Raw genomic sequence first — 15,431 nt, 5'->3', positions numbered from 1 at the left:
CTGTTGAGGAATCAGAGACAAGGGAGGTCAAGTAATTTATTCTCAGTCATATGACTGGCAAGTGGAGAAGTCAAAATTCTGTGTCACTTATTCACAGTGCTAGTTCCCTAGTGTTTTGCTCATCTCTTCGCCTTTCCCCCACCCACCCTCTCCCTTGCCTCTTCCTCTTCCCTTGCTTTAGCACAGTGGTTAAAGCACGGCTCTGGCTGGCAGCAAGGCCCACTGTGTGTGGCGGGGGCAGAGGCTGGGGCAGTCCGCTACTGAGATTCCAGGAGTGGGTGCTTTCTGAAGCAGGGCATTTCCTTTTGTTTTTGTGAAAGGAAACAAACGCTGTGACGGGATATCCTCTGCTGTGTTTTCATGCTATCCGAGGGAGAGAAAAAAATAAAGCCCAGCCTGCACAGATCCCCCCACCCCCTTCTTTTTTCTAAGTTGGAGGGAGAAACGCTTTACTGAGGGCCATTCCTGGGCTTGTTTTCCAAATATCACAGTACTGAGATGGCAGAAGGAGGGGATAGCTTTGCCAGTTCAGGTAATCTTCCATCTTCGTGAGGGTTCTCTCCTCCTCTGATCGCAGCCTCCTCTTCCCAGAGCCTAGGCAGTTCGGCTTCAGAGGCCGGGACCCGGGGGAGCTTGGCCTTTGCCTAGTACTCTGGTCACTGCTGCTGCTTGAGCGAGCAGAGTTGCAGGCCAGATAAGAGAAGGGGAAATCCTCTCCAAGCCCTTGTTGATTCCGAGAGGGAAGCGAGGCCGCTACCTTAGGGATGTTTTTCCCTTTTCTCTCCTTGGTCTGTGGGTATTTGTTTTTGTTCATCTCATTCCTGCCTCCCAGAGTCTTATAGGATCTGTCCCTGAGGCTCGGATTTTGAGCGGGGAGTGTTTCGCAGCCCCAGACCTTCCCTCCACACCCGGACTTCTTAGTCTTTACTTCCCACCTTCCTGTCTGAAGCAGGTAGTGGGCAGAAAAGGGCCTTTGACTCATTCCTGTTCGCAGTGGGAGATCAAAGAGGGGAGGGAGCCATGAGAGAAACTACCAGCCCCTTTCATTTTAGGAAGGGAGCTCGGAACTCTTTGGGTTAGAAGTGGACCTGAACAGGATGGGGGTATGGGGAGGTGGACATCTTTGCCGACTAAGTGAGCTTTGTGAATGGCAGGGAAGTTGAAAGAACTACCCAGGGTGCACAGTTCTATGCAGAGTGGTTTTACCAGTTGAAAGTGTAAGGTGTTCAGGAGGTATTTGTTATTTTATTTCTCTGGCTGCGTGTCATAAGCTGGAGAAACTAGACTGAAGGATGCCAGTGTGGCTGTGGTGAGATGGGGAGGTATATGTGCCTGGCCTGGCTGGGGGTGCAGGAGCCCTCTCTGCCAAGGCTGCTGGCTGTGGCCTCTCCTTCCACCTGACTCTGTGGGAACTTCCCAGTGTGTCCTGGACAGCATTTCCTTAATCCTCTCTCAGGCCTCCCCCGGAACCAATTTGTTGTTCCTGGTCCACAGTGGGGAGCAATAATCTGGTTTGCCAGGAATGAGGAGTGTTCAGCAACCCAGCAAGGTGGACCAGCTTGTGTCCCTCTTGGGTGCATAGCTGGGAGTGGGTGTCATGGAGGTCATTTGGGGGTTTGGAACACAGCCTTCCATTTCTGGTATGTGTTCAGCGGGATGGTTAATAGTTCTGCAGTTAACTAAGCAGGCAGAGACTAATCTACTCCTGGCATCTGTTTGGCCAGCCAGAGCAAGCTCACAGGTTAATTGAGTTTCACTGTTAATGGTCGCTTAGTGGGGACCAAGGCACTTGGTGGCTGGAGCTTAGGTTTGATTTGGAGCCTGGCTGGGGTCACTCACAGTATGAAACTCTCCAAAGCCAGTGATTTTTATTTTTTTCCTTCTCTGGAATTTTCAGTGGTTCCGAAAATACCAAGGGCACAGTCCTAACTTACTACTATCCTGTTGTGGACATAAGGGTAGTGGAAGAAAGATGGTGTGGGAGGAGGCAGAGAAACGTTTTGTAGAACAAAGCTGCAGTGAGGGAAAAGTTCATGCCTGAAGCTAGAAGAACATTCCTTGTTGAGATCAGATGTCTAGTTCCGGGGCCTGACTGCCAAGTGGGGGCTCAGGGTACAGTGGTCTGCCACACACTTGGTGTCCTGGGGAAGCTCTCTGCCAGGCTGACAGGGATAGCTGCTTACCCATGTGGAGGGACAGGCCTGAGGATGGCTGTGGGCATTTTTTGGCCTGAGCATATGAAAATGAAGGCGGCCAAGGTTGAGAACTGAGAGCTGTTTCAGGAGCTCAGTGTCCAGAATGTAAATTACTTAGACTATTATTATTATTATAATTGTTAGTGGTAGTTTCCTGAATGAAGAAAGCCAGTGCATACTCAGCCCGTGTCTTCCTGGGCACGCTGTGTGGGGTAGGAACAGGTGGAGCCCAGCTGCCCGGATGCTCTCAGAGTCAGAGGGTGCAAGAAAACAGAGGCTCGGGACTTTGAGTTGTTGGAGGGTGAAATAGATGCTGGAGGCGAAGCAGCTTTAAAACTGTTCCCCTCAGGTTTTTAGACCCCTACATTTCTTTTTGGAAAGTGGCGAGGGAGGCAGAGCTGGGACTTGTCCTCTTGTGAGAGTGGAGCAGGGGGCGGGCACCAGCAGCTGTGGGGAATGTCCAGGGAGCCTACACTGGGGCTAGCAGGGAGCGCCCATTGGGCCTGCTGCAGCCAGTTTTCTCTGGCTTTTCAGAAAAACATTTGTGCCTATTCCTACCTTCCAAAATAAGTGTAAATGCTCATGTGTCCTGTGACCTTTTCAAAGGAAACTCAGTCCTCTCTCTGAGAATGCACCCGAAGCTCTCTTTCCCCTCACCTGTTGCCAAGTGGGATCGCCAGGGCCCTACGGGATTGGCAGATGGCCCTCCTGTTCCAGTAGATTCTGAATTCTGTAAGTGGCGCAAGCCTGCCTGTCCAGATGACCTCTGAGTCCCCGAGCCCATGGCCATCACTAAGGCCTCCGTGACTCCATGCAGGCGCCAGTAAGTGGGAAGTCAGCTAAGGGCCTTTCTGATTAAGGACAGCAGCACTGGCCTTGGCTCTTAGGCTCGTCCATACCTCGGAGCCCCTTCAGACACCTCCTCTGTTTGGGTCACACTACATTTCTGTGGAGTTTAAATCTTTGAAGGCTGTCCTAGAATTCTCTAGACAATTCTGGTGTGAGGTCAAGTCAGAGAACCAGTAACCCTGTTGATTTGGGCAACCATAAAAAAGTACTGAAGCTTGGTTGGGGGCCAAAAAGATGCTCAAGGGATGGGAGCACATGCTCTGTGGGAAGGAGCCTGGGTTCTATCCCCAGCATCACATCATCCCAGGCCCCCTGGGACTGACCCTCCATTCTGATCCCTAAGCACCACTGGATATAGACCAACCAACTGCCCGGACCACAGTGCAGTGTGGCTATTCACTGGGCTTTGTGAACTTTCCACACTCATAGCCCCTCCTTGCCAGTGATATTTTTTATACTACCCTGTCTCTGTAGGAGCATGCAACAGGCACACAAATCAAGCTTTTACTGATAATAAATCATGAGGAAATTTAACACAAATTTAAAAAATATTTTAACCCCTCCACCCAATTGGGGCTGTGACCCATTGTTGAAAAATCTAGGGCTTAGACCCCAGAAATGAATTTTCTCATCATTTGGAAGTTCAGAGTCCCAGATCCATGTTGATCTTCCCAGCCCTCGGGTCGCTTTCTCCAAGTTCTGCCTGGCGGAGAGCCCCAGTATCTCTTCCCGTACTAGCAAGGGTGCTCACCCTCTAACCTCATTAACTCCTCATGTGACCAATCTCAAATGCAGTTACTTTGGGGGTTTGGACTTCAACGTATCATTTGGAGGGAGAGGGAGACGGTGGAGTGCGATACAAACAGTTCCTGAGGGTCTTGTTTCTCAAAGTCATCTTCATGGGCCCGCTCCTTCAGACAGATGGCACAGGGGCTAAGGGGCTTGCCTCGCAAGTCGCCGACCCCGTTGCCACGTGTGGACCTTGGAGCACCACCAGGAAGAAGGTGCTGCTGGGCTCTGGGCTTAGAGAGGACCGGTTGATTGGGGGGAGGGCAGGGCCACAGGAAGTGCAGAGGAGTGGGATTCCAGCCGGAGCAGGCCCAGCCATGAAATGTGGCCCTGCTTGCAGTCGCTGCAGAGACACTCCTGGGGCAGGGGCCTGAGCGGGGCGCTGTGAAGAGGGGAGGCCTATCTACGGAGGCACCTTTCAGAGGCTGTGTTCTCACTGCCTTCTCCAGGTGCTGCTTCCTGCTGCCAGCTTGCTGCAGCTCATGGATGTTCGGCAGAACTGCTGTGACTTCCTGCAGTCCCAGCTGCACCCCACCAACTGTCTGGGCATCCGCGCCTTTGCTGACGTACACACCTGCACAGACCTTCTGCAGCAGGCCAATGCTTATGCAGGTAAGGAGAGGTTGCACTGGGGTGGGCTTAATCACCGGGTCTACACACACTTCTCCAAGATGATGGGGATGGCGCTGTGCTGTGCAGCAGTTATAATTTAGCCAGGGAGATGAGACACAGGTGGAAAGATAATTAACAAGAGACACATTCAGCTCATTGCCAAGTGGAAGGTGATTAATTGGCAGATGGGTTGTCCAGACAGTAATTTTCACAGACAAGATCTGAGAGGACTCTGTGGGGGAAGAGTAAATTGAGCTATGTCTTGAAATAAATCTTTCCTGTTGTTTAAGAATTACTGTTTTGATCAAAGTGTTCTGTGGACATGATTTATTTATTTCATTTTTTTTTAACGGTGGCAACATTTATAAGAGTATAACTGTTTACATAAGTTTTAGCGGTTCAGTCGCACCACACCAGTTGCAACACACCAAAGGTGCTGATATTCTTCCACCACTGTCCTTAGGACCCAACCCCTTTCTCCCCTTGCACCCCACCCCCCCACCAGCTTGGCACCCTCAGTTCTATCATCAGTTGAAAGATTTGTTTTCATTGAACATTGTTTCCTTGTTTGTTTCTTTATATTCTTTATATTCTCATCTTTCTCCTTCTCATTTAACATGACACCCTTCATTTCCAGCTATATTACAACAAGGTGCAATACTGCTTTTTTCTTTTCTCTTGGTGGATTTTGGGCTACACCTGAACAGTGCTCCATGGCCCTTGTGGTGTCAGAGATAGAGTGTCCCATGTGCATATGCTCATATCCTTTGAGCCATCTCCCCGACCCCAAGGCATTATATTTCATAGCGGAACATTCTTAGAGTCCTCATTTATGAATGTGACTTCCAAAGATAGATATTATTATTTGGCAAGAATTCTCCAGTCTGTCTTTTCATACCAAGGATTGTACTTCAGGACCACTCTCTTTAAATTCTGCAGGAGTTAAAATGTTCTGTTTCATCTAAAAGCTGCTTTATCTGCTATTTACCTCAACTTACTTAAATAATGCGCGAAACCATTATTTGGGAGTTAGTCTCAATAATCAATAGTCGCTGGAGCGACAGCACAGCGGTAGGGTGTTTGTCTTGCGCGCAGCCAGCCTGGCCAAGCCGGGTTTGATTCCTCTGCCCCTCTCGGAGAGCCCAGCAAGCTACCGAGAGTATTTTGCCCGCACAGCAAAGCCTGGCAAGCTATCCATGACGATTTCAATATGCCAAACACAGTAACAGCAAGTCTCAAAAAAAATGGAGACGTTACTGGGCCTGCTCGAGCAAATCGATGAACAATGGGAGGATAGTCTCAATAATGTGTGATATCATTATTTGGGGGTTACTTTTTGGCATGCTTTGCTTCACACAGAGGATATGTTGATTCTTATAGCTCATCTCTCACATGTATACATGTTTGCCCTCCCTTAAGCCTTCTCATATAAGTCCCCTCACATAATTTGTACAACTGGCAAGGTTATTTACAGGTATTATTTTTTCTTCACATCAAAAAAGCAGTTAAGCATTCTCTTTTATACTGTGTCACTACCACCAACTCTTTTGTTGTTTGTTTTGTTTTTGGGGGACCACACCCATTGGTGCATAGGAATTAGTCCTGTGTCTGGTCTCAGGGATCACTCCTGGCATATACAGTGCCAGGGATAGAACTGGGGGCAGTGCATGTATGAAAGTGCCTTAACCCCTGTACTGTCTCTCTCTCTAACCCAACTACTACCCCAATTCTTGCCAGAGAAATACAGCTGAACACTTTTAAGTAAATCGAAACATCTGTTGATTTTACTTTATTTATCTCAGAGACATTCATTCCCCTAGTGCTGATCATCCTGTTATTTCAGGGGGTTTAGAGGGGCGTGAAGGGGAAGTGAACGTTCAGTCCCCAGTGTGCAGCTGGGGAAAAAATCTTCATTGCTATGTATTCCAACCTGAGGAGGAAGGTCATTAGTGACCTAGGAAATGGGCCTTGTCATTTTCATGGTGGCATTCAGTCGCAGCTGCCTCCTTCCTTTTCAGTAAAGTGTCTCCTCTTGTTCCTTGCTCAAATGATTGCCATCATCACGACTGTGACTCTGCTCTGTGTCTCATGCCAGCCAGTGACTGCCTACATGGCTGCTTCCAGTGCTCAAGCCCTAGGCCCCAGGATCCCGCGTGGTTGCTTCCACCCACAGCTCTGTTTCTGAGGACCTAAGTGGGAACAGTTGTTAACATGGTCTTGGCAGTGAGACTTTTGGGATGGGTGTTGGGTACAGCGGTCAGAATTCTGCTGTCTTCACTGACTCTCCTGTCTCTCTGCTGTCGTCCTCAGGCCCCACTCCCCTGCTTCCTCCTCACTGCCTTTCCTTGTTTTCTCTCTGTCTTCCTCAATCAGAGATGCTCCGACCCAGCCTGTGACAGGCCGCTCTCTGGAGCGTGAGCCCAGCCTTGGCTTCAGTGGAGCTTGATCCAGGCCCGTCTGTCCACATCTGCTGGTGCCAGGTCAGAGGGAGAATGCTCAGATGCAAGAGTTCTGCCTCCCCTGCTGGCCTCCCCCTCCCGCACCCCTAAGCGCTCAGTTTCTAAATGCCCATGTGTACCTGCCTGCACACAGCTCACACCTTGTTTTCTGTACTTGGCCACACGATCATCTGAAGCTAAGCTCAGTGCATCTCCTGACTCCTGCCTTCAGTGCAGGCTCCCTGTTCTTTTGGTTGGGCATTCCCCAACCTTCAGAATCTGCATTTTCTCCTTTTGCCTTTTTCGCCTGTGCCAGGGTAGCAAGAAGGCATTTGGGAATACACTGTCACCTTTGTGTCCACTGGTTCTGATATGGGCTGAATGGCCAGTTTCTGTCAGCATGGGGGGAGGTGTGTGTGGATGTGTTTATGCCCAGTTCATACTCTGCCAGCATTTACCAAGTTGTCCTGTGCTAATATGCATTTTCTCCATGCATCCTCTCTGTGAGAGCACACAGAGGAAATGAAGGCATGGTGGGTGAAATAACTTGTTGGGGCAATGCAGCTGGTAGTGACAGAGGCGAAGACTCAAGCCAGAGCCTGGCAGTGTGGCTCCAAGCTGGGGCTTATGACTATTACTTCTGTCCTGCTACTTCAAGGCCCTCTGGGGCACAAGGTAGCCCTGTGAGACAGTCACCGAGGCACCTTGTCATTGTCCACAGGAAGTGTGTGCCTGAAGATTGTGCCTCCTAGTCAGTGGCTCCAGGCATGCAGAGTGCAGCCAGATGGCCAGGTATCTGCTGGAGTGGGACTGCAGTGGGCGGGAGGTGGATGCGGATACCCTCTCCCTGCCCTGGGGAGGCAGGGTCCACATGCATGAGCCGCCTCTTTGTCTGGCTCGTTTCTCTGGCTTCAGACTGGGACTCCTCCCAGAAAGCCTGTGGTGGTCTTCTGGCCTGCTCTCTTTGCTTCCTCTACTGTGACAGCAGGAAAGGCCTGTTTTCAAGGCATGGGATGGTAAAAATGTGGCATGGTGATACACAGGTGGACAGACCATGATGAGAAGACAGTAGAGAAAGAGCATGAAGGTAAGGTGCGCAGAGCTTAGAGAAGGAGGTCAGAGCCGAGCGCCTGGGCTTCCGCCCACCTGCTTTGTTTCTTAGTCTCCTGCCTGCTGATGCAGGTGGAAGCTGACACCCTGCCACAGTTGTCTCTGAGACAGAGTCTTGTCTCACTGTTAGTGGGAGATGTGGGTGCCCACTTTGGTGTCTTCCCGAGATCACGGCTTCTTTGGGTCCATGCTTTGCTTTAGGAGATGTCTTAAGCCATCAAAGACACTGAGACTTCCAGAGCAGAATGAAGGGTTAAGGCAGCAACACTTTGGAGCTGAGCAATCTTTGGCCTGTTCTCTCTCTGATTTGGGTCCACCCTGCCCTGCTTCCTGGATAGCTTGGGGAGGGGGCGGAGGGGTGGGAGCATTCTGTGCAAGGAGCAGGGCTGTTCTCTGGGACCTCCCTCCCAGTGCCATTGTCCACAGTAGAGTCTTGACCCTGGGACCCAGTAAAGGAACAGCTTCCTGGGCCACCTCTGCGATTCCTACCACCACTGCATGCACCTGGGGCGCAGAAAGTCTGTTCTCGAACTTTTGGTTTGGGTTTCCCTGTATCCAGATGCTCAGGCAGGCCTGTCTACCCTATCCTGCCCACCACTGCCCGCATCCCTGACTCACTCACATACAGCCTTTATTTGTCCATGGCCCCTGAATTTGCTTTGCCTCTGAAATTTGTCCATGGCCCCTGAATTTGCTTTGTTCTCTGAAATCAGAGATGATGATGATGGTGATGATGATGATGATGTTGATTGAAATACCTGTGATTATTATTGAAAAGGCAGGAGAACTGAAACTACAGTTTTGCTAGCTCTGCTCAGATATCTCTGGCTTAAACTGTGAGGATTGTCTTATGAAATTATTGCCTCCAATTTGGCACCAAAAAATTATGCTGTTGGTGGTGCCGGTAACGGCAAAAGATCTACCATTTCTCAGTGCTCATCATGTGCTGGCCTATGGCTGCTCATTTCAGTGGCATCTAATTTAGACTACTTCACTATAGAAGTATTATTATTTTTCTAATTTATAGATGAGTAAACTCTAATTGCATATTTTCTGATCATTTTTATCATAAATGTTTGCTTTTCTTCTCACAAAAATTACCAGTATACTCATAGCATCTTGCTGAGTTAGCAGATACTTTTCTCTACCATGATTTAAGAAATAGTAGAGACTATATTGAATAAAAGCAGTATGTGCCCATGATTTAAAAAATTTAAACAGGACACAGAAATAGAAAATTCAAAGTCAGTTTTTCTCCAGGTCATCTTTTATTTTATATATAATTATCATGTTTTTGATGTAATTTTGATGTAATTTTGATGTAATTATATATAATTATCATGGGCTGGAGCGATAGCACAGCGGTAGGGAGTTTGCCTTGCACGGTATAGCACAGCGGTAGGGAGTTTGCCTTGCATGCAGCCAACATGGCCGACCCAAGTTCGATTCCTCTGCCCCTCTCGGAGAGCCCGGCAAGCTACCGAGAGTATCTCGCCCACATGGCAGAGCCTGGCAAGCCACCCGTGATGTATTCGATATGCCAAACACAGTAACAACAAAATCTCCAATGGAGACGTTACTGGGCCCGCTCGAGCAAATCGATGAACAACGGAGGGCCTTTACCTTTTACCTTTACCTAAATGTGATTTCCACATTACTCTCTCTCTACTTTGATCACATTCAATATTTCAACACCAGACTCAATTATTTGAGATGTTACCCCAAAACTCAGATCTGCTGAAAAGGCAACCATAGACAATTTGTGTTCTATTGCTGGTTATGAATAACATATGATGTTGTGTGGCTGCAGTAGGGCCATATGATTTTGAAATTCTGAAATTTTAACACTTAAATCTGGAGGGATTTCTGCCAAAAGCCACTGGGTTTCGAGATTTGCTCCTGAGTCTCTGGGATCATGGCCGTTGAGCAGCTTGATCAGGAACCAGAGAGGCCATTTGTGGGCGATGACTTGGGGTCTTGTTGGGACAGGGAGACCAGGACAGGCTCCACCCCCATCCTGTGAGGCCCAACGAGTTTTGTCACGTGGGCCCAAACCTGACTGTTCATTGGCCTCTGGAGGATGATGGCCACCGAGCCGCCAGGGGGAAGCAGGCGGAAGGACAGCACTCTTTCCCCCCTGGATTGACCCGGCGACAGTAACCTACTGTGTGGTCCGGATGCATTTCTGCCAAAAGCACTGGGTTTCGAGATTTGTTTCTGAGTCTCTGGTATCATGGCCGTTAAGCAGCTTGATCAGGAACCAGAGAGGCCGTTCATGGGCGATAACTTGGGGTCTCGTTGGGGTGGGGAGGACAGGTCCGGCTCCACCCCCATCCCATGAGTCCCAAAATGTCTTGTCACTGCGGGCCCAGACCTGACTATTCAATGGCCTCTGGAGGATGATGGCCACTGAGCAGCCAAGGGGGAGCAGGCGGAGGGACAACACCCCATCCCCCCTGGGGTGGCCTGGCAGTAGTAATCTACTGCGGGTCTGGATGCATTTCTGCCAAAAGCTGCTGGGTTTCAAGATTTGTTTCTGAGTCTCTGGGATCAAGGCCGTTAAGCAGCTTGATCAGGAGCCAGAGAGGCCATTTGTGGGCGATGAGTTGTGGGTCTCGTTGGGGTGGGGAGGACAGGACCAGCTCCACCCCCATCCCGTGAGACCCTGCGTATCTCATCACTGGGGGCCCAAACCTGACTGTCCAGTGGCCTCTGAAGGATGGCAGCCACTGGGCCACTAGGGGGGAACAGGCCAAGGCATGAAACCTATTCCCACCTGGGTTGGCCCAGCACCGGTAACCTACTGCAGGGACCGGATGCATTTCTGCCAAAAGCTGCTAGGTTTTGAGATTTGTTTCTGAGTCTCTGGGATCATAGCCATTAAGCAGTTCAATCAGGAAACAGAGAGGCCATGCCTCCAATTATATAGCTGAGCCAGAGGTGGTTTGTGGGTGTGTTTCCCACATACCTAACTTTTGGCCGTTTACTTTCTTGGTAAATTTTGACCCAAGTTTCTGGGGTCTGGCCAAAAAGCATAGTATTAATTTTGGGGTATCTGGAAGTCTGAAGGCACCATCAGGCTGCTGATGCACTTGCCTCACAGGTGCAGATTGACCTGCTGGCGGCACCATACCCCCGCTACTGTATTCTTTATTTCTCTGTAGGTACAGAATGTTTGGGGGGTTTTGTTTGTTTTTGAGGCACACCTGGTGGTTCTCAAGGCTTACTACTGGCTGTGTGCTCAGAGATCACTCCTGGTGGCACTAAGGGGGTTTTCTGTGTTGGCTACATGCAAGTCAAGTTCTTTACGTACTGTACTCCAGCCCCTGATTTTTGTTTTCATTTGTAGACCTCACAGTGGCACCAGGAGCTCCTTCAGACAAGCTGGTTGGGTTTGCTCTTGGCCAAGCTTACGGCACAGCTGGGGATGGAACCCAATTGTCCTGCATGCAAAACATCATACCAGCCCTTTGAGCTGTCTTCCTGGAAGTGTATAAAGCTTTTTAAACTTATTTAAATAGAAGCATTCATTTTATACTTTATTTAAATTGAAGGACAACGTTGGAGTTCTTTCTGGGCCCTTGTCTGGATAAAATAGTTATATTTTATTTTTATCTACTGCTTCATAAGTTATTTAACCTGTTTTCTATTGTTAGGTATTAATAGATAAGCCTTTAAATATTATAAAATACTTCTTTTGTAATTCTTAAACTTAATATTTTGGGCAAAAAAGTGCTAATATTGAAGCAATAGCAAGATGTAAGTAGAGTACCATCTTAGTAGCTTAAAGTAGTTCAAAGAGTGGACACTAAAAACAAATGGGTAGGTTTTTGCCAAATGGCTTTCTGAACAGAGGACTCATTTTTAAGGTCAGCTTTTGCCTTCTGATGAGTCTTTGCCCTCGGGTGCCAGCCCTGAGGGCAGACACAGTATGACTCGGGGCTGGAGCACTGGCTGCTCTGCCCGGCTGCCTGTTTGGTTTCCTTGTGGCCTGAACTTGGCTCTTCCTGCTGTGGTTAGTTCCTCCTGCTGTCTGAGGGCCCAGTTTCTCTTTCAGGGTCGTGCCCTCAAATTTTTGCACTGCTATGTGTTGTTCTGGGGGTGGGTCCCCTGTTTAAAGCTCAGGGTTCAGAGCTGTCCTCCTAGAAGCTGGATCCTGGGGTTTTGCACAGCCTGTTTCTTAGACCTCATTATTGTGGTTTAATCTTTAACCTCAGGGGCCAGGGCCAGGTTTATGGGGACTTTGTTGTTTGGTAATTGGACAGCCATGCACTGGGCTCTCAGCTGAGCTGCTTGGGAGGGATGTTAATAGGACCCCATTAATGAAATGGCAATTAACATTCTTTGGACATGTTGTTTACATCAGTCTGCCAAAGCTGAACTGACACCCTCCAGTTCAGGGATGGAAAGGCCTTTAGATCTCACGTGTTCATGGAAAGAAATGCTCTCCCCCATTTTTTTTTGATTGAGTTATTTGAAATCAGGGAATAAAGTGTTTACACTAAGGGCAGCACCATAATGATGATGGTGATTGTGATAGTGTGGTTAGTGTTTGACCATTTCTGAACATTTAGTAGGTATGAAACATAGTCTATAAATATCAGAGACATTGTTCATTTTGGCCATTTAAGCACAAGAGGTAGTTATTATTTTGCAATTTATAGATGAGGAAATTGGAATTCCAGAGAGGCTTAGTAAGTTGTTCAAGATCACATATTTTATAGGTGCTCAAGAATGGCTTGTTAGTACAGTGTCTGCCCCGCAGGCAAGTGGCCATAAGTCTGATCCCCAGCACCACCTCAGGTGCTTAGGGCACTGCCATTGGGGATCTCCAGTGCCATGACAGCCAAGAAAGTATGAGCATCATAACTATAAGCCTAGTCATCACAAGAAGAGATGGGAAGAATGAGTGAACATCTAAAATATCATTAACAAAAAGACTACCTGATTTGTAAGTGGCAAGACTGAGACTAGGTGAGACTGTCTACAGATCCTGTGTGCTGAAGACAGTCCTTGTTCCATTGGCCCAGGCATCCCTTTCTGAGGTGGTTGCCTCACTTCTTGTCTTCCTGATTTTTTTTTTTCTGCTTCTGATGCTGGCAAATGAAGCAGTAGTACAGACCAGTTAGTTTTTGTTGCTATCAGGTCTCCTTATTGTGATTTAGGAAATACCCCTCATTGCTTCCATTCTTTGTGTAACAGGGAACTCAGATGCGGAGTCAATAGTGCTGATATGATAACTGGGAAGATTTAATATAGCCCTTTGTGTGTGTGTGTATGAGAGAGAGAGAGGGCGAGAGAGAGAGAGAGAGAGAGAGAGAGAGAAAGAGAGAGAGGAGAAGGGAGTGATGGTGTGTAGGAAAGATCATTTTTGGGTTTAAGTCAAAGTGAAGTAGTAGTAATAATACTAGATCTGAGGGCTGATGGTCATGACTTTCATTGAAGAAGTCAAGGTAGTATCTGTAACTTCATTGTGTGAACTGAGTTTTCTCTCTCCAGCATGGAAACCATGGGCTCCAAAAACCAAGTAGCCAAGTACTATTTGAAAGAGGATTTAAGGACAGGGTGGGGGTGGGAGTGAGGAGAGAGAGAGAGAGAGAGAGAGAGAGAGAGAGAGAGAGAGAGAGAGAGTTGAAGAGTTGTTTTCATTTTGACCCAGCTAAAATGTTTTGCTTCTACTTGTATGTCCACTTGTGTGAGTTGATCTTTCCTCAGAGGTTTCAGCCTGGGGTTTCAGCACAGATCCTCATCCCTATTACTTGGTTACTGTGAGGTCCCCCATTTCATCTCTGCAGGTTCAAGAGCCAGTGTTCCACACCTCCAAATTTAGATGAACTTGATCAAAGGATTAGGTATATTTCATCCTCTCAAGAGGGAAGTATGGGCTTCAGACTAGTTGTGGAGGCTGTCTGAGCACTGCACCAGAAGAATCGACAGGGAGTGCAATTATAACTGGGAACTCGGCATAGACATTGTTCTGGGTACTGAGAATTCAACACACCCTACACAGTTACCTCCGTGGGCCTCACAGTCCCAGTGAGAAAGGCCTCAAGGAAAAAACTGGATGGTTGGGGCAGTGGTAATTTCCATGTCCTGTTTGTGGATTTTCAGGAGCACAGAAATCACATTCATAAAGCTAGTTAGACAGGTCTCAGTTCAGGGGTAAGATGTGAGGGTTGAGCACTTGGATTGACACCAAAGTTAAGCTACTACACCTCAAGACTACTCAACAACTACTACACAGATACTACTCAAATTGAGCTACAGCTACTCAATGAGGAATTTTTTGTACAGTTTTTGTTTATTTGTTTTAGGGCCACACCCAGTGGTGCTCAGGAGTGACTCTTGGATCTATGCTCAGGAATCACTCTTGGTGGTGCTCCAGGGACAATGTGGGATGCTGGGGATTGAACCCAGGTTGGCTGTATGCAAAACAAGTGCCCTATCCACTGTACTGTCTCTCCAGCCCCTAAATGTCATTTAAAAATTATTTTTATAAAGTTGTTTATTATTTATTCAATATTCCAACACCAATCCCACCACCATTGCACCTTCCCACCACCATTATTTCCAATTTTCCCAACCATCCCTCAGGCCTGCCCCTATAGCAGACCCTAAATAATTTATTTATAATTTATTTTATATTGTGTGTTATAATTCACTAAAAATTATCAAAAAATATTTCCTTAGAAGAAAGTGTGGGAATATTGTTGTATCTCACCATGGAGCCATTAGTCTTTGTAGAAGAGATTACTAACATGTTCTTATAGGTTAAGCCTTTATATGTGTATATGTATATATGTATATATATACACACATATGCATATATATACACATATACATATATATAATGCAGGTTTATATTTTCTTTATTGAGATTGGTTGCCTTCTACTTTACATCCCATCCAATGTGGTGGGCTATTCCTGGTTTGTCAGTGGTATAGAGCTTAAGGTGTTGCTCCAGGAATTCAAAAATTTTGAATGGGGTGATACAGCTGGAATTAAATTTCTGACTGGATAATGAGTTAAGTTGTTCCAGATGACAGAGCCTTGCATGGGGTCCAGAAGCATCTCTGTAACTTGTTGATCTCTTTTGAGATTTATTTCTGAGTTTCTGGATCATGGCCGGTTAATGAGCTTATATGGCGCCAGAGGCAGTTCATGGTTGTGACTGCCAGGCTTGATATGTTGGAGAAATACTGTCCTCAGGCGTTAGTCTCATACTATACTGCCCTTAATATGTTGGAGAAATTCTGGTTCATTCTCCAGTCCATGTAAATACATACATTGTTTCATGTCTGTTTTCTTCTTTTTTTCAAAATCCAACACTTGAGCATTTTGTACTATGAGGAAGTTATTTTCACAGCCCAGAATTTTGCTCTCTCATATTCTTTGCACTCTTCCCCCATCCCCCCACCTTCTCCAAATGTCAGGCTTT

At 47.4% G+C, this 15,431-nt stretch overlaps 1 protein-coding gene across 2 annotated transcripts in view; it reads left to right on the top strand.

Moving 5' to 3' along the window:
• KLHL3 (kelch like family member 3) overlaps window positions 1-15,431 on the top strand; it is a 134,608-nt gene that overhangs the window by 70,354 nt on the left and 48,823 nt on the right. For both annotated transcript variants that reach the window (XM_056124384.1, XM_056124382.1), the window contains one exon: window positions 4,283-4,445. In XM_056124384.1, coding sequence (XP_055980359.1) covers window positions 4,283-4,445 — 163 coding nt within the window. The remainder of the gene's footprint in view (window positions 1-4,282; window positions 4,446-15,431) is intronic.

The sequence above is a fragment of the Sorex fumeus genome, unplaced genomic scaffold (assembly GCF_029834395.1).
Source record: "Sorex fumeus unplaced genomic scaffold, SorFum_2.1 ptg000051l, whole genome shotgun sequence".
In the NCBI taxonomy this organism is placed as follows: domain Eukaryota; kingdom Metazoa; phylum Chordata; class Mammalia; order Eulipotyphla; family Soricidae; genus Sorex; species Sorex fumeus.
Note: the sequence above shows the minus strand (reverse complement) of the source record. Positions and strands in the feature narration are given on the sequence as shown.